This window comes from Pelodiscus sinensis, chromosome 5 (genome assembly GCF_052426305.1).
Source record: "Pelodiscus sinensis isolate ZL-2025 chromosome 5, ASM5242630v1, whole genome shotgun sequence".
In the NCBI taxonomy this organism is placed as follows: Eukaryota; Metazoa; Chordata; order Testudines; family Trionychidae; genus Pelodiscus; species Pelodiscus sinensis.
In genome coordinates, this window is record NC_143056.1 from 39342329 (window position 1) to 39369708 (window position 27380).

General features: G+C 41.3%; 1 protein-coding gene across 7 annotated transcripts in view; it reads left to right on the plus strand.

The window, feature by feature from the left end:
- Window positions 1–24820, plus strand: part of CEP128 (centrosomal protein 128) — a 393105-nt gene extending 368285 nt beyond the window's left edge. For 3 of the 7 annotated variants that reach the window (XM_025181171.3, XM_089778397.1, XM_089778398.1), the window contains one exon: window positions 21116–24818. In XM_025181171.3, the coding sequence (XP_025036956.3) occupies window positions 21116–21231 (116 nt within the window). In that variant the 3' untranslated portion in view covers window positions 21232–24818. Of the gene's footprint in view, window positions 1–21115 lie in introns of all 7 variants that reach the window. The other 4 variants (XM_089778400.1, XM_025181172.3, XM_025181174.3 and 1 more) reach the window with 2 other exon arrangements.
- The last annotated feature ends 2560 nt before the right edge of the window (window positions 24821–27380 follow it).

Here is a 27380-nt window from a genome sequence, read left to right on the forward strand (position 1 = left end):
GGATGGATTCGGGGAAGGTTGGGGTGAAAGAGGATGCTCTGGGGCTACTGCAAAGAGAGAGGACTCCCCCATTTGTGTCTCTTTGCAGCAGCACTTGGGTTGAGGGGGAAAGGCACCTCTCCCTGCTGTGGTAGCTTTGGGTCTGGGGCCACAGGATAGGTGCCCATCCGCCAACCCCTGCAGGTTCCAGCTCAGGCTTCTGCCGTGACAGGGACTCTGGGCCTTGGCCACCCAAAACCTGGTCATGGCAGGCTGGAAGCCTGGCTGGGTTGGGTTTGAGGGAGAAGTGGCCCTCCCCTGGCTACAGTAGGTTCCTGGGCAGGGTTCTTGAGCTCCTGCATGCAGCTAAATAGACAACTGTGCAGCCACGCAGATTACAGGGAACTTTGATCAGGGAAGAGGGGGCGGAGCAGCATGCCTGTAACCTAAGCCCTGCTGCCCCGGGCAGTGGGGCTTGGGCTTTGACTCCAGGCCCTAGCACATCTAAGCCAACCCTATTAAAATGGGATTGTGACCCACATTTTAAGAACCCCTCGTCTGGATGATTACGATGGTCCCTTCTGACTTCAAAGTCTATGAGGTAAAACTTAAAAAGTGAATGGCCCAGATAATATCTTTTAAATACGAGCCAGTGGAGCTATCTGAAGCTATTGTTCCCTTTCCTGCACATGTGCAAATAACCTCAGCCTGAATTAATCTCTTACAATCCTATGGAGAAAACACAGTACAAATAAATATTATATATAATATAGGTTGAACCTCTCTAATCCAGCACCTTGAGGCCCTGACTGGGGCCAAACCAGAGAATTTGCCAAACCACAGAAGGTCAATATTGTTTGGCAGCATCACCAACACTTCCATTGCTTACTGGGCTCTTAGAAGACATTAAGGGGTAAATTAGAGCTTAATAACAGTACAGAACACTGAGAGCCAGGACTGGTGGCTGAAAACAAACTTTGTGGGACTGCGAGGAAATCTGACCGCACCCATGATAAGTGAACATCTGGCTAACTAAAATCATGCCAGACCATGGATGTTGCCAGAGCAGAGAGTGCTGGACTAGAGAGTTCAACCTGTTAGTCATAAAATATTACAGGCATCCCCATGTCCTTCGCACAGAGTAGAGATAGTCTCTGTGAATGGCATTTGATAGGAGTTTATTAGCCAAGTAATTTTTACCTACTTCAGCAGTTATGGTTCCAAGAAACAATTTTGGTGAGTAAACAAATAGATGTGCCAATCCCTTATTCTTCCTCTCTGGCCCTAAACAGGGCTTCTTGCAGACTAATATAAATGCGATATTTTGGTTGGAACCCTTCATTAAAATATTGGCAGACTAGAAGTTGCCAGACCTTGAATGAGGATTACAGACAGGCAGAAAGTGATGAGGGGATGGGAATAATTTTATATTCCATCCCTCAAATGTGTGAGATGGGGTTAAGACAGCTACATAGAGAAGGAACTGGATTGCATCCCTGTCTGTTACCTGACAAAGGGCTTTGAAAAAAATGGGCCATCACTTATCCTGTAAAGTGGTAATTAGTGCTTCCCTTTTATATTGATTTCATAATGTCTGGGATTATCATCCTCCTTTCATCATACTTCTTCAGTTACAATCCTTGGAATCTTTGACAATCACCTCTTACTTTAGTATCTATCAAATGAAACACTTTAAACACTATAACACACTTCTGTGAAACCCTAATGAAAATCTACCAAATTATTCTGTGTCAGTCTGCTGGTTCAATGCATCAGAGCTCATATATGTACACAGCACAAGGAATCTCACCACAGAATCAGAGGAGATTTGTTTTTTTGTGGTACAATTTAGTATCCATCTCTGACATTTTCTTACCTACTCTCTCTCTTCCCATGATGCAATGCACGCAAAAGAAATTTCCTTTCATTTTTTAAAGAATTGGACATCCAGTTTATTTATTCTCATATCCATCTACAACATTTAGATGCTTCACAATAGTACTGAAAAGAAACAATCATTAAACACAAAAATGAAATTCTGCCTAATTAGTTACTCTCACTATCTGATAGTAATCTCTAATGGTGGAGATTGCTGTGCTTTAAAATGGTAATCCAACATTTACAAATAGAATTCAAGAGATTGCAAAATAATAATATTTTTCTAATATCTTTCAATTGAGGATATCAAAGTGTTTTTTATGAGCATTAATCAATGTAACCTCACAATACCATTCTGAAATAGGTAATTATGGTTCACATTCATGAATAAGCTGAATTCTAGAACAGTTAAATGACTTGTTTAAGGCCACATAGGAGTCAATGACAGAATTGGAAAAGGCATTTAAGGCATCTGCCTCTGGTTTATCCATTAGACAGTGTATTTACCCACACCACAAGCCCATGTATGCAATCAGAGCCAAGCGAATAGAAGGGAAATTTCACATATTCCAAATTGTGACTCAATCTGAGCATGTTCATTTGTTCTTCTCTGTCCTTGTTCTTCCTCTGAGGTTTTGCTGGCCTGAAAGTCAGGGAAAGGTTCCTTTAGTTGTGAAAAATACAGGTTTTGAAATGCAGAAAAGGTTCTTCGCATCAGATGTGTTTCCTGAAAACAAACTATATAAGTAGTTTTTATTTTGGGGAATAAGGTTGATAGGAAGTAAGGAGAGAATTGGGGTGAGAGAGCACCAATGATTTTCAAACAGATGAATGATCACTATATTTGAACAGTATTGAGGAGGAGGAGGAGGTAGAGGGGATTAGGGATGTTCAAACTAGGAACGTCAAAGTGCGATTAATTTACTAATCAAGTAGTTGATAGATTTTTTTATTGACTACTGAATTAAGGGTAGGTAGTTCCAGCACGTAATCTGGCTCGTGCGGATTCATAGCCTAACATCCCCAGCTGCCGCTCTGCATCTTGCAGCACAGGGAAGCCAGCATGTGGAGACACTGGGTCAGTCCCTGCTCCATGGGTCTCTTATCACTCAGCATAACATATCCCAGCTGCTGCTCTGTATTTTACAGCACAGGGAAGTATTTTATTGAAAGACCCACAGAGCAGGGACTGACCCACTCTCTCTATGCCAGCTTTCCTGTGCTGTAAAATGGAAAGCAGGAGCTGTGATGGGAGAGGGTTGTATCCTAAGTGATAAGAGACCTGCGGAGCAGGGACTGACCCAGCATCTCTGTGTGCCTGCTTCTCTATGCTTTTAATTGCAGAGCGGCAGCTGGGGGGACACAACTAGTCGACAGAGCTAACCAATAAGTTCCTGCTTATCAGTTAGTTGACTAGTTGCTAACATCTCTAGTTCAAACAGCAGAAATGTCCATTTTATGGAGATGCCTGGTTTGTGTTACATATCCAGAGTATGAAGAAAAGTATCTGCAACATAGTCACATGTGGAGTATATAGGGATCATTGCCCAAGGACAAATCTGACTGTTTGACACAGCTTGCTTACATAACACAAGTTGCTCGTATTATGCCTAACAATTTGACTTCTGTCATTTAAAATGGGTGGTTCTGTAAGGGTTTAAAAGATGAAGTGAGAGCCATGAGAGTTTTTGAGCAGAATCTTATGAGATTCCAAGTGCTGCTAACTTATTATTTACCAGCCAAGAAATATATACAGGAAAGTTACAAAGATAAAGAAATGCCATTATTTCAGCATTGTCATTCAAAATTCATAGAATCATAGGATCTTAGGATTGGAAGAGACCTCAGGAGATCATGGAGTCCAGCCCAAATTCCTCTTGCTAGTCCCAATTACTTTTCAGATGTTATGAAATTGACATTATGGGTTTACATGTAATTAACAATGCTTGATAGTCATGTTAAATTGTCTAATTAAAACATACTGGATAACAGTTAACAGGTTAAGTGCTTTTTATACAAATTAATAGAAAAATCTTTAAAATATTAAGTCAATAAGCCAATTCATATATGGACATAAATATTACAGATAAAAGCATTTTAAAACAGAGGTTTGAGTTCAGGATAGATTTCCCAGAGTCAGTGGCCAATTCAAACTAAAATGTCGGGGTACTGTGTTTAATGCCCTAGTATAGCTGCACTTCGATCATCTGGTTTTTACTCTGAGATACTAAGCTCCCTTTAGTTTAGAGACTAAAATAATTGTTGCAGGGATTTGAACCTATTCCATTAGAAGGTAACTGTAAGACAGTGAAACTGTGACATTATCTTATTTTTTGTTGCCAGAAGAGGAAATTAGGTAAATAGGAATTGTTTGAAAAGTAACTGGGTCTCATGTAACTAATCAGTTATGGACATAGAGAACCAAGGGGAAAATAATTTTGCATTAACAAAGAATTCTGTTGACAGAAAAAGTATCAATGTACTAAACGATGTAGATGAATATGTATTCTTAGAATGTCATGGATTAAACTTTCATATGAGACACACCATATTATTGGTTTAATATTTTCAAATTAAATGGTGATATTATCAATTTAGATTGATATAAGCAAGCCATGGTATTGGCTGCTACTGGCCATTGGCTTCCTGCTGGGGCGCTTGCTGCCCCCCTGTCATTCTACAGTATAACTCTCTCGTCGTTGTCGTCTTCTTCGAGAAATGTCCCCGTGGATGCTCCACTGTAGGTGTTGGGTCGTCCTGGCACCACAGATCAGAGTTTTCACAAGCAGTGGTCAGCCAGACCGTGCGTGCATGGCATGCACCTCGCGCCATTCACGCCTTTTGATCTGTCGCACGGTCCAGCTCCCTGCCAGTTCCTTCTTCGCCACCCCAGGTCACAGACGGATCAAGACCTCTCTCTTCAATGACTCTATTCAGAGAAGAAAATTTCATTTTACAGTAATTTCTGTACATAGTTCAGTCAGATTCTTATTGTTAGTTCTAGAATAGCTATAGTTACTTAGTTTAAAAAAAAATTTATCTTCTGAGTTAAAGATTAAAAAAAAGGAAGAAATAACAGCACTATATAAATCAAAAAGGAAAGTAAGCTAAAGTCTGCTTCTCTATTATCAAGTCAGCGGTGACCAGCTCCTTGGCCATGCCAGATTCTCTGGGGTTTAAAAAGTTCATCACATGTCAAGAGCCTATGAGAGCCTCCGACAGCCACTCAGGCTGTATTAAATGTCTGGGTGAATCTTGTGTGCCTCAAAAGTGCACCTACTGCACAAAACTGACAGTGAGAGTGCAGCGTGATAGGAAAATGAGGCTCAAGATGTTCTTGTTTGATAAGGCCCTGCAGCCCTCAGATTCTGACTCGTCAAGAAGAGAAAAACGGAGAGCTTCCCCTCCTACAGCTGCTCCCACTCATAAAAGGGCTTCACCAACACGTTCTTTACCACCGGTCTCTACCGGCAGTATAAAAACTGGAGAGAAGCTGGGAACATCTGGCGCCATGAAACCATGTCTTAACACAGCCTCAAAGCCAAAAACTTGTCATGCAAGATCTGCGGCACCGGTAGCTATGGCATCAGTAAGACAATCGGCACTGCCAACCTTGGCATCATGGGAGGCGGCACCATCTTCTGCTTCAACAACCCAGTTGGCACTGGGCCAATCAGTGCAGCCATCAGCACCGAGTACAGTGTAAACCTCGGCACCGCATATGGTGCAGGCATCAGCACCAGTTATAATACAGGCATCAGCACCGGCGCAAGTGGTGCAGACCCCGGCACCGACGCATTCAGCACCGATAGTACGATATGAGTCAGAATGTTCAGCACTAGAAGACAATGGTACCACCTCAGCACCGAGAGAGGCTATTCATAAATCCCACAGAGCACGGGATCCGAGTCCAGAACCACTTGCTTTTTCACCTGCTCCATCACCGTCACCTACACTTCGACAACCATATCAGAGATATACCTCCTTATCACCTCCCCCATCCTCAAAGGGTCCTTTTAGGTCACTGCATTCTCCAACTCTTTCTCCTCATACTACCGTCTTGAATGCAGGCTGTGTGTCAGTTCTCCACAATATCACTCTCCTGACAGATGGAAATACCAACACCATAGCCACTCACACTCCTACAGATATGCCTCTCATTGGTGACCATGATATTACCATCGAAGGCAGGGGTACCATGCATCCTGCTGCAGGGAACACCCGCCCACATGACAATACTCACTTTCTCCCCCACCTCATGGTCAGGACCCTATAACGTCATCTTCCATACCCTAACCAGTGCACCAGCTTTCGGAGCCTGAGTACGGACAGATTTCCAAAGTGTAGGAACAACAGCCAGACATCTCACCAACAGACCAGTCTTCCTCATCTCTGGATGAGGCAGTTATCCCCGGGGATCAATTACCACCGGACGATCTCAAACAGTTTCAGGGGCTTTTTAAGAGTGTGGCTACCAGCCAAGAAATACAGCTCACTGAGGTCAAAAGGAAACAACATAATCTTCTTAAAAAACTTCAACCCTGACAGTGCACGAATATAACCACCCTATAGATGAGGCTGTTATGGAGGCTGCTGACGAGATATGGTAGACCCCAGTATCAATAACCCCAACTAAAAAACAGACAGATAAAAAGTACTTCATCCCGTCCAAAGATACAGACTTGCTTTTTTCCCTACCCTCAACCAAATTCTTTAGTGGTGGATTCAGCTCAGTAGAGATCAAACTTCTGCCATATAAGAATAATTCTGCAGATAGGGAGAGCAAACACCTTAACATCTTCGGGCATAAGCTATACGCATCATCAACCCTGCTCCTCAGAATAGCTAATTATGCCACATTACTCTCCAACCGTAATTTCGATAATAATACAACATTCACTTCTCTCATACAACATTTACCAGATTCGAGAAGACTGATATTGAAAGCAATTGTTCAATAAGGGTATGCCTCATCGAGAACCTCTCTCCAGATAGCCTTGGACATAGCCAACACAGCAGCACATGCCACGGCAACTTCTGTGGTCATGAGAAGAGCTCCAAACTGCCACAGTTCCTCAGGAATTGCAGACAAAAGTTGAAAACCTCCCCTTTGATAAAGAAAAATTGTTCTCAGGGAAGACAGACGAGGTCTTACACTCTCTAGTAAGGATTCAAGAACCACCCTTTGTACCTTGGATATGTAAACCCCACCGTACTGACGCAGACATTACATAGCATACCAACGACACTGAGATTTTTCATATCCCAGACAGCAGCAGCGGGGATTTGATCAATCCAGACCAAGACAGCATCCACAGAAGCAGAGACCCCAACCAAATAACTGTATCCTGATCACCACATAGGCAAACAGCAGGATTGACTTCCAGGTCGAGGACTTGCAACACCTTACCGTGTTTGGCCACCATACTCAGTCTACTCTAGTCTTCCATCTTCTCCTGAAACCATATTACCATCGCTGGGCTGCATCACATCAGATCGCTGGTTCCTAAAGATTGTGTCATCAGGCTATACCATACTCTTCCTGACACTACCTCTCTCTTCCCCCACCATCCCTGTCCCTCTTCAGGGACCCTTCTCACGAGGCTCTGCTCAGAACAGAGGTCCTTCACCTTTTAAATACTGGGGCAGTAGAGAAGGTGACAGAAGAGTTCAAGGGCAGGGGATTCTATTCCCACTACTTTCTTACAACAAAAGAGACAGGTGGATGGAGACCTATTCTAAACCTTCACATGCTGAATCGATACCTATGAAAGCAATGCTTCAAGATGGTGACCCTAGCTTCCATCATTACAGCATTAGAACAAGGGGACTAGTTCGCAGCCCTCGACCTGCAAGACGCCTACTTTCATATTACTATACATCCAGCACGTGGACAGTTCCTATGCTTCGTGGTCAGATTGGACCACTATCAGTACCGTGTCCTACCTTTTGGCCTGTCATCAGTGCCCAGAATGTTCTCCAATGTTCTCCAAGACACTCACTGTCATAGCGGCATACTTACATTGCCAAAGAGTTTTAATTTATCCCTATTTAGATGACTATATAATAAAACGGCCATCAAAGACAGATACACTATACATGATATCCATAACCAGACACACGTTCAAATTCCTAGACCTTTGTTCTCAACAAACAGAAGTCAACGCTTCTGCCTACAAAAACCTTAGACTTCATTGGAGCCCATCTAGATTCAACCACAGCAAGGGCGTACCTACCAAGGCAATGATTCCAAGCAATCCAAGATCTTGTTTTTACCATCACAAACAACCCCAGAGTTTCAATACTTACCTGTCTTCAACTCACGGGGCATATGGCGGCTACAATGTACGTGGTTAATCATGCGAGACTCCACTTTCATTTCCTTCAACTTTGGCTAGTTTCCGTCTATTCTCACAGGAAGCAGGACATACGCAGAAGGGTGTCATCATCTGCCAACGTCATAACGTCTCTGAAGGCAGGGGGCTGGACTCGATGACCTCTCGAGGTCCCTTCCAGTCCTAGGATTCTATGATTCTATGATTCTATCCTACAATTAAAAGAAACAGGGTTAGTTCTAGCATCTGTGAAAGTATATCTAGCAGCTATCACCGCATTCCACAGCTCAGTGGATGGTTATTAAGTATTTATACATCCTACCGCACGTAGGCTCCTCAAGGGTCTCTCCAACTTATATCCTCCGCAATGTTTACCACGACCTATGTGGAACTTGGAGCTAGTTTTGGACAAACTAACTCATTCCCCCTTTGAGCCTATAGCAACCGCTCCACTTACTATGATGATGCTTAAAGTTACATTTCTGCTAGACATTACTTCTGTTGGAGAGATAGCAGCCTTGATGGCGGTCCCACCATACACCATCTTCAGCAACGATAAAGTCACATTGCGTCCACACCCATCCTTCCTTCCGAAGGCCTGCTCAGACTTCCATATAAATGAGCCAGTCGTACTCCCATCTTTCTACCCCAAGCCACACGGGAGTGCTCACAAGTCCATCCTTCATTCACTAGATGTAAAGAACTCATTCTAGTTGGAAAGAACTCGGAACTTTCACAAGACGGACTAATTTCACTAGCAGAACATAGCAAAGGTCAACCTATCTCATTGCAATGAGTTTCAAACCTTATTGTTACCTGCATTAAAAAGTGCTATGCTATACGCAACAAACCATTACCGGACACACTAGCAGCCCATTCTATCAGGGCTATAGCAACCTCTACAGTGTTCCTTAGCGGAGTTCCTCTAAAAGACATTTGTAGAGCAGCGACATGGTTCACTAACAATACTTTTATGAAGCATTATGCAGTCTCTCATAAACTAACCACTGACATTGCTGTAGCGGCTGCAGTGTTTTTGACTGTGGATGAGAAGTGACTCCGTTACCCACATTGCTTATATTAGAGTACTGCTACACAGACCCCTACAGTGGAGCACCCACGGGGACACTACTCAAAGATGAGAAGGTTACTCACCTTGGTGCAGTAACGATGGTTCTTCGAGATGGGTGTCCCCATAGGTGCTCCACTACCCACCCTCTTTTCCACTTCGTAGTCTCTTTCAGACACCAGGGCGGAATCGAGGAACTGGTGGAAGCTGGATCTCGAGAGAGATCAAAAGGCGCGAACGGCATGAGACACATGCCGTGCAAGTGCAGTTTCTCTTGCCTATTCCATAGAAGTCTTTCAATTGGATTTTTTAAGGCTCCATATATGGAGGAAAATTTTACAACCTTTTTGTGTGGTTTTTTTTTTTTTTTTTTTTTTTTTTTTGCTAGTTGCTTCTGAAGGAATACATAGTATTTATTCACATTTTTAGGGGTTTTTTTTTTAATTCCTCAGTGTGCTGATTGCTTACTCTCTTAATAGCAGCTGTTACTGTGCTGGTCTTTATCTTTGTCAAGAAAATGAGTTTTCTCGAAAATCATTGGTATCACTTTCCAATCTTACTGTGTCACTCAGAGTACGCCTACACAGCAACGTTATTTCAGAATAACTAACATTATTCTGAAATAACATAGTCCGCGTCTATACTACAAGAAGTTACTTCTACATAATTTCGAAATAATGTTGAGCTGGAGGACTTCTTACTCTGACTCCTGTAACCCTAATTTTATGAGGTGTAGGGGTAGTCGTAGGAACAGTGCTCTTCTTCAGACTTCCTGCTGTGTAGACAGCACTAAAAGTCAAAAATAAGTTATTTCAATTTAAGCTATACAATTGACGTATTTGAAGTTGCTATACAATTGACGTAGCTATACAATTGATATCGCTGAAGTCGAAAATGGCTTACTTTAGCAGTGCAGACGTGCCCTTAGATGGTGAGCCTAGCTCTTCTTGCCATCCCCATTGAAAGGCAGGTAGTAAATCAGCCATCTGAGTCATCGCAATGGCATATGGCCTGGAATATACTCCATGCATTTTTAATTTCAAGCAGTGATATCTATCAGTAACAATTTACGGCTTTGACAGTCATATCTGATCTTTTTCTGAGCCCCAGGGTCTTTAATAAAATCAGCAACGAGTTGCTTTTATTTTGTCACTCATTGCCTATGGCTAATTTATCTCCTTGCTTGTTCAAAAACAGAAGACTGGACTTTATTTTTGCTCTGTCACTCCCAATAGCTATATGTTCTAGACCCGTGGTCCCCAACCCGGTGCCCGCGGGCACCATGGGGCCCGCCGGGCTCTTTACATGCGCCCGCGGAGCAATCTGGGCTGGCAGGTGCCAGCCCTGGGCGCAAGGCCGGTCCCGGGGGTGCCGCGCGTACCCTTGCCGGCTCCGGCCCCGCCCCCGGGAGCACCGCGCATGCCCTTGCCGGCTCCGGCGCCGCACGTGCCCCGGCCCCGGCCCCGCGGCGCTTACGGGGGGGGGAGCGCCGGGCGCGCGGCGCTTACTGGGGGGCGCCTTCCCCGGGCGCGCGGCTATGGAGGGGGCCCCGCCCCCGGGCATGCGGCTGGGGGGGCCCCGCCCCCGGGCGGGCAAGTGTCCCCTGGTGGGCGAACGGCCACGCCCCCTGGTGCCCGCCAACCTGAAAAGGTTGGGGACCACTGTTCTAGACCTTACATTATATTTTCACCCTATATTCTGATGAAAGGTTCCAGATTAACAAAGTGGGAACGGAGGTCTTCTACACAACAAAAAAAGTATAGCCAGTAGCGCTACAAGTTTCCCCATGTTTCCTTGCTAGTATGGTTCAGCCCTGGCTTGAAAAGATGATTGCAGGGAGGAGAGGAGACACTTTTGATGTAATTTAGAAAGAAATGAGACTCTGGAATTAAACCTTGCTCTATGTAAAACTTTTATAAGAAGAGAAGAATATAAATGATAAAACTGTAATCTGTGTATGTATAGATATATTTAGTATGGAGATGCCAATTACAGCAGTCAGTGAAAGGGATAGCTATTAGTCATCATGTCTAGTCTTCATTTTGTTTATAATTTCTACAGTTACAATATCTTTTCCGTAACCAGCTATTTTATAGAGTACTAGTTTTGCTTACTATACCCATGTTAAAAGGAAGAGGTTTAACAGAGCATAATTTAGACAAGAAAGCAATCATTAGATACATGGTTTGCATTCCATATTATTTTAAGCTGCAATTGAAAAAAAGTTAGTCCAAAAATATCAGCTGCTGGCTGTTATCTACAGAATAATCCTCAGAAATTGCTTTTCTCATGGCCACTGTGTTTTATGCAGTTTTATATAACTAAGCTTCTAACAACTGCAGATGCTTTGCATTAGTTCTGTAAATTGATTCCTGACCTTATGTTTGTACAGTTTATCATTTCAAGGTTTTGACCTGGACTATTTCCCAGAAGCCATATTCTTATATTCTTTTTCGACCCTATATTCTTGACTGGTGTCTCTATCCCGAGCTGTCATATCCTAAGCTTTCAGAGAGAGGAAAATAGTGGTTAGTCTTCCTGATCTCATTAAACTGGAATCACAGCACTCTATTACCCCTTATCTTTGCTGAAATTTAGCACACCTATGCCGCTATGGCATATAGTAAGGATGAACTAACCAATGGCAAAATAAGTACATCTCAACCATTGTCCTTCCCACTATAGTGCTGGCTTTCTCTATGCCTCTAATCACAGGCCGTACCTAGTTTAAGCAATGCCTGACGGTAGTGATTTATTTGCATCATAGTTTTAAGGGGGGTGTAAAAGAATAAAGTGGGGACTTTGCCCATTTCAATGGAGAGTTCTCAAAATAAGGGAGAGCATAGCAGAAAGCACAAGAGTACATGTGGGGAAAGTGTGCAAGCTATTATCAAGGCAGATGTTATGAACAGAGCGAAGTCAGGGATGATGTTGCAATAAAAGATTAGATTTGAAAGACCTATTGGGATTAAGTGAAATGCCTTATATGGTATTTTGGGAGGAGCGGCTGAGAGACAGTGGGGTACAAAGGGGCCGTGAAGTGGTTTAAACAACGGACCAGAAAGATGTGCCTAGAGACGTTTTGAAGGAACATCTCCAGCACAGTGTGCTAGCTGTTAACATTTGTATTTTAGTTTCTGTATTTAAGCCCTGGCTGGGATGATTTAGTTGGGGTTGGTCCTGCTTTGGGTAGGAGGCCGGACTCGATGACCTCCTGAGGTCTCTTTCAGACCTATGAGTCTATGATTCTAAGTTATAGGTGTCTAATCCTTTTTTTAAATCTTTGGTGAACTTTTTGCCTCAATATTCTATGGCAACAAATTCCACAGGTTAATTACATATGTATTAAAAGAGTATTTCTTTTATGTGTTTTCAAATTTATTGTTTCTGATTTTATAAGGATCCTTTCAGTTCTTGTTTTACTAGAAAGATAAACAGGAACTGTCTACTGTTACATCTGTATAAGTCTATTACCTGTTCCTTTGCTACTGGCTTAACAGCTGGTAGTGAAAATAATGTGTATTGCTAATCCCTGTTTTTAAGACCTTTTGAGACCTTTTCCGTTCTATGGAAGAAACACACCTGAAACTTTCCATTAAGCTGTCTTTATAAGTCAGATGGTGTGGGGAACGCATAGCCTTTTTCCATTGTAAAAGAAAAAAATACCAATTTTTTCAACCCGACAACTCAAAAATGGTTGAGCTCTGAAATACGGAGTGTCAAAGGACATTTTTAAAATTGCATAGTGGGGACAGGTCTATGCCAGTAACTTTTGCCTATAGAGCTGTGTCACTCACAGATGTAAAGAGGTGTCATCCCTCAGAAAATCTGTGCCAGCAGAAACCCCTAGGCTACGTCTACACTGGCACCCTTTTCCAGAAATGCTTAAAACGGAACAGTTTTTCCGTTATAAGTATTTCCAGAAAAGCGCGTCTATATTGGCAGGATGCTTTTCCAGAAAAGCACTTCCGGAAAAGTCCGTGCCAATGTAGACACGCTTTTCCGCAAAAAAGCCCCGATCGTCATTTTCGCAATCGGGGCTTTTTTGCGGAAAAGACTACTGTGCTGTCTACACTGGCCCTTTTTCGGAACAGTTTTTCCAGAAAAGGACTTTTGCCCGAACGTGAGCAGCATAGTTTTTCCGGAAAAACAATGACAATTTTACATTAGATCATCATTGCTTTTCCGGAAAAGCAAGCGGCCAGTGTAGACAGCTCGCAGCTTATTCCGGAAAAGTGGCTGCTTTTCCAGAATGAGTGGCCCAGTGTAGACACAGCCTTAGTGTAGATACAGCAATACTGCAAAAGTGCTCATTTGTCAGTATAACTTGCTATGCTCAGATGTGGTAGAATAAAAGCTATACTGGTAAGAATATAATAAAAAAGGACTTTAGAGCTTTTTTGGTTTTGTTTATTAACAGGAAGTGATAGACTCAGATGAATTTTAGAGAGCACCAATGTTCAGACACTAAGAATTTTCTACGGTAAAAACCTGAACATTAGAAGAAAACACACAGCAAGTGGTGAAACACACAGTGAAAAACTGCCTAGACCATCTCACTCGGTTTGTAAGAAAGTGCACTTCCTGTACTCTTCATGCAAACACAGTAAATCTCTCTGGCACTACATACTTGCAAAGTTGATGTCGTTTTCTACAAACTCAGGACATGTCTCTACCAGGAACACTTTAAAATTATAGGTATATGATACTAGCAAAGTGCTTCTAGAGTAGACACAGGTTTTTATACTTATACCAGGAAACATTAATAAATGCTGACCATATATTTATTATTTTCCCATTTTCTTTCTTTTGCTCACTGTGGTAGGCAGAATTGTTTACATATTTCCCATGTTAGTGGAAAATATGGAAGAATCGTCATTTTAACTGTGGTTGCATGCTATTAATTTATTTTATTTATATTATAGTTGCACCAAAAGAGCCAAACAATCAAACACAGTGGCTACGTCTACACTGGCCCCTTTTCCGGAAGGGGCATGTTAATTTCAGCTATCGTAGTAGGGAAATCCGCGGGGGATTTAAATATCCCCCGCGGCATTTAAATAAAAATGTCCGCCGCTTTTTTCCGGGTTTTAGAAAAGAGCGTCTACACTGGCCCCGATCCTCCGGAAAAAGCGCCCTTTTCCGGAGGCTCTTATTCCTACTTCAAAGTAGGAATAAGAGCCTCCGGAAAAGGGCGCTTTTTCCGGAGGGTCGGGGCCAGTGTAGACGCTCTTTTCCGGCTTTTCTAAAAGCCGGAAAAAAGCGGCGGACATTTTTATTTAAATGCCGCGGGGGATATTTAAATCCGCGGATTTCCCTACTACGATAGCTGAAATTAACATGCCCCTTCCGGAAAAGGGGCCAGTGTAGACGAGCCCAGTGATATAGACTCTGTCCCAAAGAGTTTGTCTAAATAGACAAGAAAAGACAAATAGTGGAATAAAGGAAATGGTATTATCCCCTTTTGGGCCATTGACATGAAGTTTAAGGGTGAAATTCTGGCCCCATTAAAGTCAACGGGACTAAGTGACTTCCAAAGTCACCCTGGAAGTATGTTGCAGAGCTCAGTTGAACCCTGATTTACTAAGTCCAGTGCCTTAACCACTAGACCATCTCTCTCACCTACACAGTGAAATTAGCTTTAATGTAAAGAGACTAGTGAGATAAAACCCTGCATGTGATGAGCATTAGATAAATGGTCAGTTTTCAGAATAGAGAGAGGTAAATAATGGTATCCCTCATAAGTCTGTATTGTGACAAGTGCTATTCAACATATTCATAAATCATGTGGAAAAAGGGGTAAACAGCAGGGTAGCAACATTTGCAGACAGTACAAAATAAGATGATTGAGTCCACAACAGATTGTGAAGAATTAGAAAGGAATCTCACAAAACTTAATGACTAAGCAACTTTTAAAATGGTAAGTGAAAATCAGTCTGGATAAATGCAAAGCAATGCACATGGGGAAACAATCTCCACTATATACACAAAATGAGTTGTTGCCCCCCAAGAAGGAGATCTAAGAATCTTTATAGATACTTCTCTGAAAACATCTGCTAACTATGCAGCAGTCAAAAAATATGTTAGGAACCATTAAGAAAGGAGAGAGAAAATACCATAATGCTAATATAAATCCAGGTTATTTCCACAACTTAAATACTGCACACAGTTCTGGGTACCCCATCTCAAAAATATATATTGGAATTGGAAAAGGTGCAGAAAAGGGCTACAAAAATGATTAGGGGTAAGGAACAGCTCCCATATGAGAAGAGATTTAAAACAATGGGACTTTTAACCTTGGAAAAGAGATGACGATGAGAGGATATGATAGAAGTCTGTAAAATATATGACTGGTGTAAAGAAAGTGAATAAGAAAGCGTTATTTACTCCTTCACATAACACAAGAATCAGGGTTCATCCAATAAAATTAATAGGTAGTAGGTTTAAAGCAAACTCCCCCTTCCCTCTCAAAAAAGAGAATGGCTCCTTGAAATTACAGATGAAAATACACTTAGGGATCCTTTTATTTGGAATCTGGTGTTTGCGGTTTTTGGCTGAACTCAGGGCACGTAAGTCAGAGCAATCAGAGCTGATAGCGGTGCATAAGGCTTCAGGTAATGAAGTTTCCAGATCTGCCTTGATTCTAATAATATGGCGGAGGCTTTCCAGAAAAAAAAGAAGCACCTAAATTATCAGGAGGCTTGTGATCAAATCAGGAGAATTGGCATCACTGATATCTAATCAATTTCACAAATGAGTTAATAATTTCACACCCAATACTATGGATGGGACAGCTCTGCACACACTTCTCTCAGACAACAGGGACATGTTGGCAGCAGCATGGAGCTAGTAGCCAGAAGCCACTTTAGCTCTGTTGCGCTGCTAGTGGTGGCTCCCAGCAGGTTTTTAATTGCCTGGGGAAAGCAGGCAGGGCCAGGAGATGTGCCCAGGAAGGGAGTGAATGCACAGAGACACGTATACCCCAAAGTCCTGCCAGATGTGGGGGTGCCTACAAGCCCACAAGGAGGACTTGAGGACTGGCACTGTCCCTAAAATAAATTGAATTTGAGACCCCTGCCCTGGCTTCTCATTGCACAACAAGGGATGGATCACTTAATGATTGTCTGTTCTGTTCATTCCCTCTGAAGCACCTGGCATTGAACAGTCAGAAGACAAATTACTGGGATACATGGACCATTGGTATGACCCAGTGTAGCTGTTTTATGTTCTTAGATCTTATGGGAGGATCTTCACAGGTGTTATCTTTTTATTTTTCCCTCACAGCTGCAAAAATGACATTGGAAAAATGTGTTTAATTTTACCAGCAGGCTCTCTGTAATAGCTTTTCTCTTTATTTCGCAAAAAAAATTGCATTCTGAATGAGGCATTTCTAGTTTTCTTGGGAGATGAATAGAGCTATAATATCTGCATCCACATCTGTATCCACAAAAATGAGCTGTGGATATCTGCATTCATGTCCTCAGATGCGGATACCCACTGATATAAAGCAGATCTCCACAAATTTGTAAGATTCTAGATCCAACATTTGTATCCGCGTCCGCAAAAATGAGACTCGGATATCCACATGCACATCTGTGGATGTGGGTAGTCACGGATATCTGTGGATTTGCAGGGCTCTAGAGATGAGCAGTGTAAATGTTTAGGAAATAAATAGTACCATGACTGAATAATTAGTGGAAAATGTCCTCTTTGTATTTCCCATCAATCTGTCACAGCCTCACACTAAAAGGTGGCTGTGTTTCTATCCAGAACAGCCCTTAGGTTTTCAAAAATAGAATTACTCTTTTGGATTGCTTAGCACTATGGGGCCTCTGAATTTTATATTCTGCAACAGGAGTCACAACATATATTTGTTACTCTTTTGCTAACAAAGTGAATGCATTGTGGCATATTTATCTATTACTTTTCACCTGTAAAGTCATACAAACAACAAAGCCTCATAACCTTGCTGCGAGGTAAGTAGTGTTATCCCCATTATTTGATGTGTACTAAGTAGCAATTAAGTTATGACCAGCTCCAGTAGCAGTCAGATTTAGAATTCAAGAGTTCTTGTCTTCAGTCGTGTGCTCAGATTACTAGACTGTGTTTCTCGAATATGGTCTGTGGAAATTTTCCAGATTTACTTGGGTGTCAAAAAGTAAAAAGTGCACATTCAGAAAGGAAACTTGTGGCAAATGATGGTTTCACACTTAGAAAGCTAATACTATATCATTCTTAAGATAATTCCACTTTCTTTGGTGCAGAAAATTATAATTTGAGGTTTTAATAAGGGCTAAGGAGTCAAAATAGTGATTTTGCTCCCTCTGGGAGCTGCTAAGTTATTGGTAAAAAGGATACTATGCATATGTATAACAAATTGCCAGAAAGGCCCAGATATCTGACATTTCATGATGCACGTGTGAACAGTACAAGAATGGCATTTTATAGAAATAGAAGCCTAATGTCTGATTCATAACTTGGTGCTTCTACCTCTCATAAAGTCCTTTCCACCAATTAGTGTTCTTTTTTTACAATGGATGATTATAAGCTGCTGCATCTAGTTCATATTTATTTAAGGGCTTTGTGCCATATAATGCATTCAAACTAAGTTTGTGGAAGTACCCAGAACCATGGATTTAAAAAAATTACACATACACATCTAAAGTGCATATGTATTAATCTGGTGTCATAAAAACACAGGGCCCAAAACAATTTGCGCCTGAAGGATATTCCACTGAAAAGCATATTTGGGGGGGGGGGGGGGTGGAGTTCTGTTTTTTTTTTTTCACTTATTAAAAAAACTACAAAATTTAATCCAAAGTGTAAATATAACATAATGGTGTATAATTACAATTCTTAAATGTCAAGTAAAGTAGAATTTAAGGCTTCCTCTGTGTAACAATAGCTCACTCAGACAGGTTAATTGTAGATAGACTTTAAAAGTCTGTTTTTCTTGACCAATAAAGCACTTATATTACTCTGTGTTCATAAATAATCTCAGAGGGGTAACCGTGTTAGTCTGCAACTTCAAAAACAATGAGTGGTCCTGTGACACCTTAGATACTAACCAATATAAATATATAGAATCATGAGTTTTCGTGGGCAAAACCCACTTCATCAGGTGAATTGAAGTGGAAATAACATAAAACAAGATAAATATGCATCAGATGAAGAAGTGCCTGTCAATTGTAGGGCCCATGTTAATGTGATCTATGCCGTCAAGTGCCAGCAATGCCCCTCTGCCCTGTATATTGGCCAATCTGGACAGTCTCTACGACAGTGTTTCTTAAACTTTTTAAGACCCAGGAACACCAAACAATAATTTTTTTTATGAGGAACACCAAGGATTTTTTGTTGAGGCCCCTCCCCCAAAAAAGCTTGCCCCTTAAACACCAGACGACACTTTTACTGATGATAACAATATTCACTCACTGCCCTATGAAGCCTTCTAGACTTCTGCCTTTTTGATAGGAAAATGTAATTTACTCTGTTTATTCATATTGGTGTAACTTATAAATTCAATACCTGATCAGGCATGGGTTAATGTCAAGTAGCTGACTGACAGCAGCCATAGCAGCCACGCCAGCATTAGGGGCACTGAGGGCCTTACCACGCCCACCCAATTCACAGTGCGTCCCTTACTGCTTAATGTTTTGTCCTTCAGTAGTTCTAGCCCCTGGCTCTGTTATTTTTGACACAGAATACTGAAGGGAAGGGCCTTGTCTGTGCTAGAGGGTGGAAGGTGCTGACCCCCCTCAGCTGTCTTGGGTAACAAGCAAGGGCTAAAGACAGCGGTGCAGAGACCCAGTCAGGGTGGCAGCTTTAGGGCAGTTCTCTCCCCTGGCAGACAGGATCCCCAGACCAGCAGCAGAGACAGCCAATCAGAGCCGGCCCTGCTGCTGGCCCTGCAACATTCCTCCCCTCTGGCAAGGGGTGCAACCAAGGCACGGAGCTTTCCCAGGCGATTGCAAGCTGGGCGCAGAAGCACATGAGGAACACAGGTAGCCCCGTCTCATTTCCTGCCGCATCATCTCTTGCTCGCCTCTTCCGCCCTTTGCGCAGAAGCACAGGAGGAGGAACGCGGGTAGCCCCGCCTCATTTCTAGCCACGTCACCATTCGCTCACTTCTTCACACCACCCGCTGTGTCTCAGAAGCTCTCACGGCCGGTTTTTTTCTTCAGACGGCCACGGCACACCTGTGAGTTCTCCACAGAACATAGTTTAAGAAACAAGGCTCTACGACAAAGGATAAATCGACACAAATCAGACATTAGAAATGGTAACACACGTAAACCCATAGGGGAACATTTCAACCTGCCTAGGCACTCAATCATGTATTTAAAAGTAGTCATTCCTCTATAAAGGAATTTCACTAACCAATTACAGAGAAAGTCTGCAGAACTGGAATTTATCTTCAGATTTGACACCTTATCCTGGGCCTAAACAAAGACATTAATTGGTTGGCACATCACAAAGCCAATTTTTCCTGCCATTAACATTTGCATTTCCACATAAAAAGCTAGGTGTGGGATATATCTAGACCACTTAATTATCCTCATTAACATGGGTCATATAACTGATGGATACTACTTCTGAGGGAGGAGGTGTTTGTATGTGTGTGTGTGTGTGTATATATATATATTAAAAATATATAAAGGAGAGTGTTTCTATGTTTGTGCGCTAATAACTTGGGCACTATAAGAGCTACCGCAACCAAACTTTGCATGGGGTAACCTTTCCTTTGGGAGAAGGCTTTAAGGTACTTTAGGCAGTGCAGGGAAAAGTGACTTCCCGGGGGAAGCGGCGGGGACAGTCACTCACTAAGGCTGGCGGCAGAGGTGCAAGGGGAGGAGCGGCGCTCTGAGCAGCAGCTACCCCGCTCGCCTCTACCAGGCCATTCCACTGCGTAGGCACCTCCAGAGCGAGGGAGCCCCCTCCTCTCTCCTGCCCATGATGTCACTCAGCTTGGGCCCCTCCCCTTCAGCGGTGGTCGAGGGTTGCCAAGCGACGGGCTGGAGCTCGCAGCTGCCACTAGGGGGCAGTTGCGGGAGCAGTGGAGTGAGCCCAGCAGGGAGATGGCGGTGGCACTGGAAGCAGCCTGGGGTTGGCGCAGCTTCCTGGTTGTGTGGCGGGGAGCCCAGCACCTGCTCGGCATGGCCCGCGGGAGGGGGGAGCCCCCAGCGTGGCCCCGTGGCACCTGCAGCCTCGGGCACAAGCTGGGCCGCCCTGCCCACCCTAGGTCCCGTGCTTGCCGCCTCCCACCCGCCCCTCACACAGGGAACCCCCAGCAGGACCCCACTGCCCACCCCGAGCAATGCCAGGTAACTCCAGTTAGAGTGTTTGTGTGTGTGTGTGTGTGTGTGTGTGTGTGTGTGTGTGTGTGTGTGTGTATAAAAAACTTGGTTTCTGATATTTCCACTCCAGTTTCAACCCAGATGAAAGTTCATGATTCTATATATTTATTTTGGTTAGTCTCTAAGGTACCACAAGACCACTCATTTTTTATGTTGATAAATATATACCATAATATGTTGCTGTACGACCACCATCATCACTTGCATTTTTTTTATTTTAAAGTTTTAAATTTGTAACCAAAATATTGTATTTAACATAGCTTTTGCCTGTAATAGTATATTGGGCAAGCACATACAAATTCTGCCTGTGAAGAACAGCACAACAGTGAAATCGCTGTAATACAATATAATTCAGCTAAATTGACCAATGTCAGACTTATGGTTGTTGCCACTAGCAAATCTATATATACTACTAGCTCGCTGAAGTGATTAATTACTGATAGTATTTCTAGGCAGATGGTTGATTGTTCCCTCACATTCCTTTTTTCTTTCCTTTCCAGCATTTATGAGAAGAACTGTTCCTTTTGATTTAAATAGAAGCAAGGAAGATCCCATTAGTATGACTGTCAATGAAGTGAAGTCTCAAGCAGAAAAAGAGAAGCACTGGAGCAGCTAAAAAAAATGCAAAACCACAACAACTTTCTTTGCTGTTCTGCTCCATTATTTTAAAACAATAATTCTGACTGCAATCAAGCACAGCTGCATTTACATGAGTGATGCAGCATCAGTAACTCATCAATTGCCAAACATTGACTGGAAGTTCATCATATTTCAGGGCAGTGAGGCTATTTAAACCTGAAGATTATGGTATGTACCACATCTGCCAAGAGACTTCATGGCACAGAGCTTTGTCCTATTTGCATTTCATTCTATGGTTCCCCTGACTAAAGTTCATTCCCATTTACAGCATACATGGATTCTAAAGATTATAACTGAAGAACTAGTACACAAACTTTTATCACAAGCAAAATTACAAGTATAAGGAAATTTGGTTGATGCTTAAATTTAGGTGTCAACCTTGAAACAATTACTAGAAATTGCTTTTGGCGTAATATTTAAGAGGCTTTATAATATAGCAAAAAGTATCCATGATTTTAGAAATGTCCATTTATAATGTGACAGGTCATTAACTGTTAGAAAATGATCCAATGAGCAAAGTTTAAAATTGGAAATACATTTTTCTTCAAAGTTGGAGGGAATTTCAATCATAGTTTGGTGCAGCCTCTCTCTACTGTCGAGTATTGAGAATTATTTCTAAAATATAATATCTTATAATCTGAGAGTATGTCAAGAAGGCATTGCTATCTAATGGTTAGAGCAAGAGAAGGGTAGTCAGAAGATTTAGGTTCTCAATTCTTCCCTCGAGTCAAGAAGTCACTCAGTAACTTTTTGCAAGTAACTTAACTTGTCTATGCCTCACTCAATTCCATCATCTTCAAAATGACTTGATGACAGGGATTTTTGCTAAGCACTTTGAAAGCCTTTGATGAAAGGTGACGCTGTATAAGGAGCATGAAATATTATTAATTTTTAAAAGAAACTTCTAATAACCACTTATTCTTTTTATTGTACATTAAGTATGTTGAATTTTCACCTTAATTTTAAAATGTTATTGATTATTTATAATTCTGAGTGTTCTTGCTGCTGAGGATCCCATTTAATTCAAATCTGATACATTTCCTAGCTTACGCAAGTCTCCAACTAATCACTATTGTAGCATCTTCCACTGTCTCAAGAACCTTCAATATTTGTACTATAGTCCTGGTTCAGGTCATGCTTATCTTTACTGTTCCAGGCTGAGTCACCAGTTAAGTGCCTTAAAAGGCCAATATACTGGCCAAACACACCAGGGAATATCAGAGTGATATGAATGGCGTTGTAATGGTTCATTTATGTCAGACTTTTCTTTCATAGAGAGCCCTCTCCCTACCTGAAAGTCTATGGCTCTTTTACTAGCACTGTCAGTAGAGATTGAAACCTTTAATACCAGTTTCCAAGCCATTGTGTGCCAACTTAGGAACATGCAGTGCTTTTAAGGAATTTACTGCAGATAGATTCTGCTCACAACTGGGATAGTGGGAAGTCTGTTGGAGCAAGCCCCTTACACTCTGCTTTGTTCCAAGTATACCTTATTGCTGAGTGCATTAACATAAAAGACTGCAGAAAGGGAGATGAGGAGATACACTCAATTATTGTTTAGCATTAATTTCATGTGCACACTGTAAAGCAGTTACTATTTCTTATGTCTCATAAAAGATTGGCTTATACTTTTTAAAGATTTTCTCTTTGCCTTCTAGATTGCATAGCGTAGGCTGGAGTAGTGCTGGCACTAACCCTTTATAGACTCCTGGCACACTGTCGGTCTCAGAAGGCCAGAAAAGCATAACAGGGTCATACATCTCTTCCAGTCCAAATGACTGTGTCAGAGCCAGAACAAAAAACAGAGCGCACACACACACACGCAAAAAAAATCTCTGCTAGTGAAAATAAAGTTAATGAAAACTTATTTCTGTCATCGAGTAGGAAGGGGGGCGGGCATCATGAAATACGGGATTTTCAGTCCATAATTGCCCTAAACTAAACCTACTGTAAATGTATCCAGCAAAATATATTTTAATTAGATCCAGTCACAGCTGAAAATTGATATTTAAAACACATCAGACAGTTTGCGTGGTGACATGTTGGAAAATCAGAATATGTGATTTTCACAACTTCCAGAGCTTATGGTGTATACAGATAATAGTTAAAGGAAATATAGGTCAGTCAATTTAAATTAAAAAAAAAACAAAACCTTTCTTTTGCCACACAGTAAATTGTTGTCCTAAAATATATTATATTGCAAGGATATATTTTTATAAAAGGACCCACTACAGTTTTAATTCCTAGATCAATAGATGTATGTCAACCCCCTTTTACTGAATCTGGAACAACTTCAATGGTAAATGCCTATTTGTAAGTAGGGTAGGCTGAAATCTGGCAATTGAGAGCCTCCATTCAGGGGCAAAAATATTATTTTTGTAAATATAAAAATCACTTTGCTTTTCCTAAGGAATGAGAAGAAAGCTGGATATTCATTGCTTCTGGCTCTCTTGGCTTATATGTATTATTTCTTACTTGTGATTACTAAATGTAGCTTAGTTAGTTTTAATAATTGTTTTTACATTCTCTGACCTACTATGTTTAAGCAGTCTAAACTCCAAAACATGCTTTTCACAATGCTCTGCAAATATGTAGTAGAATGAAAATTACTATTGGGTCAATAATACTGGCTTTCAAACTCCTTAAATATGTTGACTGTTTACAAATTGGGCCATGTGATATCTTCTTTGAGGCAATTTATTTCCTTTTGTAGTTTACCAAGAGGGCTGGGAGAGAGAAATTAAACCACCAAAAAAATTAAAAGAACTTTCTAATGGGTTGGTGTAAGCTTTCCAAACCCAGGAAATTCTTTCCTAAACTTACCCTCTTGGCACTGCAACCCAGATAATGTATAACATCAGTTTGAATTCTGCCTTTGATAAGAGGATCAGATTGCCTGCAATACCTCAGTGTTATGTAATGATTATTTTCCTTCCTAATTAGAGTTCAAGTCCCTTTCCTGACATTATCTGAAAATGTCCTTTTGTGGTTTAATAAATTATATTTTTTCATCTTGGCAAAAACAGTATTCCTCCTGACCAGCTTCTGATTCTAAAATTGAAAATTAGGGTGTTCATTAGAAACATTTTATGCATTCAGTGTCCTAACATTACTAGTTTCATTATAGATCTCTGTATATTTAATTTTATTAATGGCTTAATCCAGTAAGAGCTTTCAGTATGCTAGAAATGTGGGATATGGCCCAAAGATTGAATTTCTTCTTATGCACAGCATCTCTGAAAGTCAGGCCACTTGCTAGGTGCCTAACTTCAAGCACTCAGTATGGAAGTTTTGGCTCTGAAGACTATGGTCCAAATTCTACTTAGTGCATCTTAACATAGCTATAAATGGAAGTGCAACAACCCCCTATGTTCATTATCCCTAAAGGCACTAAGCATTTTCAGCTGAATTACTTCAGTTTTACCTTGTCCCTCAGTTCTCTGGAGGGCTGTGTCTACACTGGCATGAATTTCCGGAAATGCTTAAAACAGAATAGTTTTCGTTATAAGTATTTCTGGAAAAAGAGCGTCTACATTGGCAGGCTGCTTTTCCGGAAAAGCCCTTTTTCCAGAAAAGCATCTGTGGCCAATGTAAACGCGCTTTTCCGGAAAAAAGCCCCGATTGTCATTTTCGCGATCGGGGCTTTTTTCCGGAAAAGACTACTGGGCTGTCTACACTGGCCCTTTTCCGGAACAGTGTTCCAGAATAAGGACTTATGCCCGAGCGGGAGCAGAATAGTTTTTCCAGAATAGTGGCTGATTTTGTACAGTAGAGCATCGTTGCTTTTCCGGAAATTCAAGGGCCAGTGTAAACAGCTCGCAGCTTATTCCGGAAAAGTGGCTGATTTTCTGGAATAAGTGGCCCAGTGTAGACACAGCCGAGCTGTTCCATCTGGAACCTTATAAGTGTTCAACCTTTGGCAGCCATGTAATCCAGTGAGACCTGCTTAGTGATAACCTTTCTACTACCAGAATGGGGAAGACTCCTAGTACATCTATACATAAAAGTTTTACCTATTGGATGTAATCACTAATGCGTGAATGCAGCTGATTTTTATCAAATTAGGTTCTTCTGGAAACAAAAAAGAAAAATATTACATCTCGGCATAGAACACAAGGTCCTCCTCATGTGGAATGGAGAATAGAGAGGGCAGGGATATGTCGTCACATGAAGAATCAATTTAACTTTTTTTCTCCTCATGGAAATAAGAGATGTCAACAGTACAGTGCTGAAGTTTTGTGCATTCCTTCAACACCCATATCTTCTCTACTACTTTCAGCTTTCCTTCAAAACAAATATAATGGATTCAATACCCAAGCACTGAGAAAAAGGTCATCTTTTTTCCCCTAAAGTCCTCTTGGGTAGGAGAGTGTTTGTTCCCACATCCCATCTTTTTCTTGTAGACATATTTCCACAATATGGCCTCTTAAATGACCCTGTACTGTTGTGTGTTTCTCTGGGAAAAAACTGATTTTCTGGATGAAAATGACAGTATTTTGGCCCAGCAGCATATTCAGGTATTTTTATAACAATGATCTTCTTTATGCCTAAAAATTCCTAAAGGAAAAAAATAAAGACATTCTCATATCTGTAGCTCTTGCAAGAATGTAACCATAGACTTAAATTGCCTGTTTTGTGTCCTCTGCTTTGTATGTTTTAAACAAAAGAGTTAAATCTCTCCCCATTTCTACAGAACTCTGACCCTTTAGTCTACAGATCCATCATCTATAGTGTTGGTAACCTTGTCCTCTCTCTTTTGGACCCTGTTCTGCCCCCACAGGTGTAATTCCCAATGAAGTCAATAGGAGCTGCACCCATGGCAGATACAAAATGAGTATTGTAATGCAAGAACAAAATCCTGTGTCTTAGTCTAGTGGAGGTGGTGATGATAATGTGATAAAAAACAGTTTAGAACCAATGATGATATGGATGAGAGGGCCCCCCTTCAGCAAATAGTGTGCCATCTTATCTGAGAATCTAACCATAATGAATCTCCAGGTGCTGCATATTTTGATATTGTGTTTAGCTATTGTAAGCATTTAAACAGATCAGTAATTTAATAAATTAAGACCATGGATTAACAATTAATCTTCAGAACACTTTAATTCAAAATCTCTATAGTGATTTGAACTGGTATGTCCTATGAGAACACTTTCATGCAACTGCTGTGGGCAGAACATTACTGCATTATAATGTATAGGTGTAAATCAGATCTTAAAACTTAGCAAAATGTGTATCATAGTTAGAAATACAGCAGAAGCAATGTATAATTTGGTGAATTTGGTCTTTGAAAATCTGGAACCCAGTTCCTTTGAGAAGGTTGGCAGCAAAAATGAAAGGAGGGGAGTAATTGCTACTGTGGTTAAAATATAGAGACATCCACAATATATCATCTGTATTAGCAACAATAACCAGTCATATTTCTAAAGTTTAAAGTTGCAAACCTGCCATGCCCCAGCCTGCAAGAATGAAACTCTGGTTATTGTGTTTGATTGTTTTGTTTTTTTCTTTTTCTTTTTTTTCTTAGTTGGCAGATGTAAAATTTTAAATGTCACGTACACATACCTTGAGGAAATATGCGGTGATTGGGATTTCAATATAACAGATATAAAGCAAACCCTCTAGCACATTGTGCTTTCATAGACTGAGATGTCTTAATGCCTATACTGCAGATTATTCCTAAGGCAAATCATTTTAGATCTACCTTTTAATTTAATCAAGAGAAGTGAGTGGAGGACAATGTATCTTTATCAAGTGCAGTTTTCTATGCCATGTCAGCACAGATATTTTACTGAAATAAAATGCAAAATGTGGCCTGAAGCAAAATAGGTTTCAACTGTTTGAGTGGATACTAAAATTGTAAGTCAAGCTTAAAATTAAAAATCAAACAAAGACCAATTCTCCTATATTTGCTAGCAAAGGAGGAAAGATTAGGCTCATTAATGACTCACAATATGAAACTGCCTCTCCAGGAGGTTTGTATCTTTTGTAAAGAAATTCCTGCCCTTATTTTTAATGAAGGACTTGGCTGGGGGCAAACAGAAACTATACAAAAATATTCACCTTTGCTGGCACTTATTGTATCTCTCTGCACTGCTGCTGTTGTTACTGTTGAAGGTATTTGTA